Genomic DNA, 3166 nt, shown 5'->3' with positions numbered 1-3166 from the left:
AAAAAAAAAAGAGAGAGAGAGAGACTGGGCGTGGGGGCGCGCCTGTAATCCCAGCTCCTGGAAAGCTGTAAACAGGCAGATCACTGTGGGTCTGATCTAGTAGTGAGATGCTGAGCACCCTGTAGACTCTTCCCTAAAATACAAAAAAAAAGGAAAGAAAGAAACTTGCCATATTTCCTGTCATGTAATAACTGCCTGTAAATATTTGGGTGAATAGTTAAATGACTATAAAGCAGAGTTTAAAGATTTCTTTAAATCTTCTCAGGCCTTGGATGCTTCCCCACTGCCCTGTTAAAATGGAGTTTATATGTATAAATATAACAGTTGTGTTTTCTGAATCCCTATAGGATATGTATAGCAAGTATGGGCAATTCTCTATATTTTTGAATAAACTATTGAAAACATTATGTAACCTTTTAAAATGAGACTATCAAGCCGCTAGCAGGCTGGGTGTGGTGGTGCACACCCGTGACTTCAGCACTCCAGAGACTGAGGCAGGAAGATCACTGTGAGTTTGAAGCCAGCCTGGGCTATATAGTGAGTACAAGGACAGCCTGAAGCTACACAGTGAGGCTCTGTCTCATAAAGCAAAACAAAAGAAAACTACAAAAGCAAATCTGCTAGGTGTCCATAAAGTGTTTTTTTGTTTTGTTTTGTTTTTGAGGTAGGGTCCCACAGTGTAGTGCAGGCTGGTTTTGAATTTGTTTATGTAGCTCAGGTTGGCATCAAACTCATGGTGATCCTCCTGCCTCAGCTTCTGGAGTGCTGGGATTATAGGCATGTGCCACCATGCCTGGCTCCATAAAGATTTCTAAGGAAACTGTTAATACAAATGTACTGGTAGAGAGCCCCATGGTTGGAAAAAGCAAGACAAATACTGGGAACACAGAAATGGTGAGCCCAAATTACAAATGAAAATAACAAATGTACATTTTCATGAAAACCATGTGATTTTTTTGAAGAAGATTTTCCTACCCACCAAAAAAAAAAAAAGATTTTCCTGCCAAGAAAGGAAAAACTTCAGCTTCATGAAGCAAAAATGAAAAACACATGAAGTGAGGAAAGGATGTTTCTTAGGTAGAGTAAGGCTGCTGCATGACTCCATGAAAAGTAGTTTTCTGTATTTGTCACCTCAGCAGATTTGTCTTTGTCATTGAAGTATATTTCTCGCTGAGGGTGGTGGCACATGCCTGTATTCCCAGCATTCTTAAATATTTATTTATTTATTTATTTATTTATTTAGTGTGTGTGGCCAGCTCAGCCCACCAGGGGTGGGGCTGGCTGGCATGTGGTACTGGGGGATTGAACCGCGGTCCCTGTGTTTTGCTTAGCTTAGCTTGTTCTAAGCAGGTGCTTTAGACCACTAAGCCATCTCACCAGCCCTCCCAGCATTCTTAAAAGGCTGAGGAATGAGAATTGCAAGTTGGAGCCCAGGCTGGGCATTTAGGACATTAACAGCACTGTTAATTTCCTAATAACAGCCTTAAATTTAAAAAGGGTTGGGGATGTAGCTCAGTGTGCAGTCAGTCTGTGGGTTCAGTTTCTAGTAAGACCAAAAAAAAAAGAAAAAAAGAAAAAAGAAAAGGCAAAGCAAAGTTCGTCTTGGTCTTGCTTAAAAAATAAAACAGTAAAACAGGGCCGGGGAGATAGCTCAGTAGAATAAGTACTTGCCTCGCAAGCGCAAGGGCCTGAGTTCCATCCCAGGTTCCACCAAAAAAAAAAAAAAAAAAAGAGCTGGCAAGATAGCTCAGCAATCTAAAGCACCTGCTCAGGCAAGCTTAGGCAGGCGCAGGGAATTACAGTTCAATCCCAGGCACCACATGCCACACCAGCCCTGCCCTCAGGGTGGGCTGAGCGGGCCAAAAAAGCAAAACCAAACAGAAACAGAGGCTGGGGATAAGATTTTTGCCCAGAATGTGCAAGGTCTTGAGTTTAGTCCTAGGAGGTTAAAAAAAAATCCAGTTACATTTATCTCTTTTTAATTAATGTGTTCAGTCCATTTATGTCTAAGGTACTTACTGATATGGCTGGATTTGCACCTGCTACTTTGTTCTTTTTTTTTTTTTTTAACTTTCTAAATTGTTATTATGACATCGACAAAATAATCTAAACTGAAGTGCACAGAAATGCTTGTCTCACTGACTTCAGCCCCACTGTTTCCTGTGTGTGCCAGGGCGCATTTGTGAATTGGAAACAGCTTTCCAGTTCACCTAACCCAACCGCCTCATTATGTGCCTGCAGACACGAGTGACTCCCACAGCGATAACACACACAGCTCTGTCTTCTGCTGCTTTCTGTACATGACCTAGAGTTTATTAAGCAGAATGGAGGGCAGGCAGTTGATCTCTGGTCAATCCGTCATAGTCAGAAGAGTAGCGGGTTACGCCTCATGGAGTACTGTATCTTTGGTAATAATGACGTTGACCTAGTCAAGTGATAGTTTGCATTACCATCAGCAAAGAAAAGAAGATCTGGAAATCTTCTAAGGATATTTGAAAATGCATATAGGAGCTGGGGCAATAGCTCAGCAATCTGGGTGCCCGCCCGGCAAGCAGAAGGACCTGGGGTTTGACCCTTGGTCCTGCATGCTGTGCCGGCCACTGAAACTGAGCATGGTGGTGCACACCTGTAATCCCAATGCTGGGGAGGCTGAGACAGGAGGATCATTATGAGTCCAAACTGTGCAGTGAGACCCTGTACCAAATAAATATGCATATAGTCCCCTGAAACTTAAAAAAAAAAAACAATTAACATTTGCATTTTTTCCAGCTCAAAATCTACACAATTTGGTCAAATTGAGCATTCTTGATTTATCAGAAAATTACCTGGAAAAGGATGGAAATGAAGCTGTACAAGAACTGAGTAAGGAGACTCGGGCTTCCGGGGAGACGTGGGCGCGGTGCTCTAGGGCTTCTCAGCTCAATAAACCGCTGTGCTTGATGAATAAAAATATATTGAAAGAAAGAAAGAAAGAAAGAAAGAAAGAAAGAAAGAAAGAAAGAAAGAAAGAGAAAAGAACTGAGTAGGAAGGACAACTCAGCCAAAAGCACATATTTGAGTATGAATAGCCAGCAGTTAGAAAATCAGCTCAGCCGGCTCTCTGCAGCCCTGTTAGCCTGGAAAAAGAAACACTTTCAGCACTTTCTTTCTTTTTTTTTTTTTTTTT

At 41.8% G+C, this 3166-nt stretch overlaps 1 protein-coding gene across 1 annotated transcript in view; it reads left to right on the top strand.

The window, feature by feature from the left end:
• Nlrc4 (NLR family CARD domain containing 4) overlaps positions 1–3166 on the top strand; it is a 53763-nt gene that overhangs the window by 37842 nt on the left and 12755 nt on the right. Inside the window, exon 9 of the mRNA XM_023711258.1 lies at positions 2770–2862. Within this exon, the coding sequence (XP_023567026.1) occupies positions 2770–2862 (93 nt within the window). The remainder of the gene's footprint in view (positions 1–2769; positions 2863–3166) is intronic.

Source organism: Octodon degus, unplaced genomic scaffold, assembly GCF_000260255.1.
Source record: "Octodon degus isolate 3935 unplaced genomic scaffold, OctDeg1.0 scaffold00020, whole genome shotgun sequence".
NCBI classification, from domain to species: domain Eukaryota; kingdom Metazoa; phylum Chordata; class Mammalia; order Rodentia; family Octodontidae; genus Octodon; species Octodon degus.
Note: the sequence above shows the minus strand (reverse complement) of the source record. Positions and strands in the feature narration are given on the sequence as shown.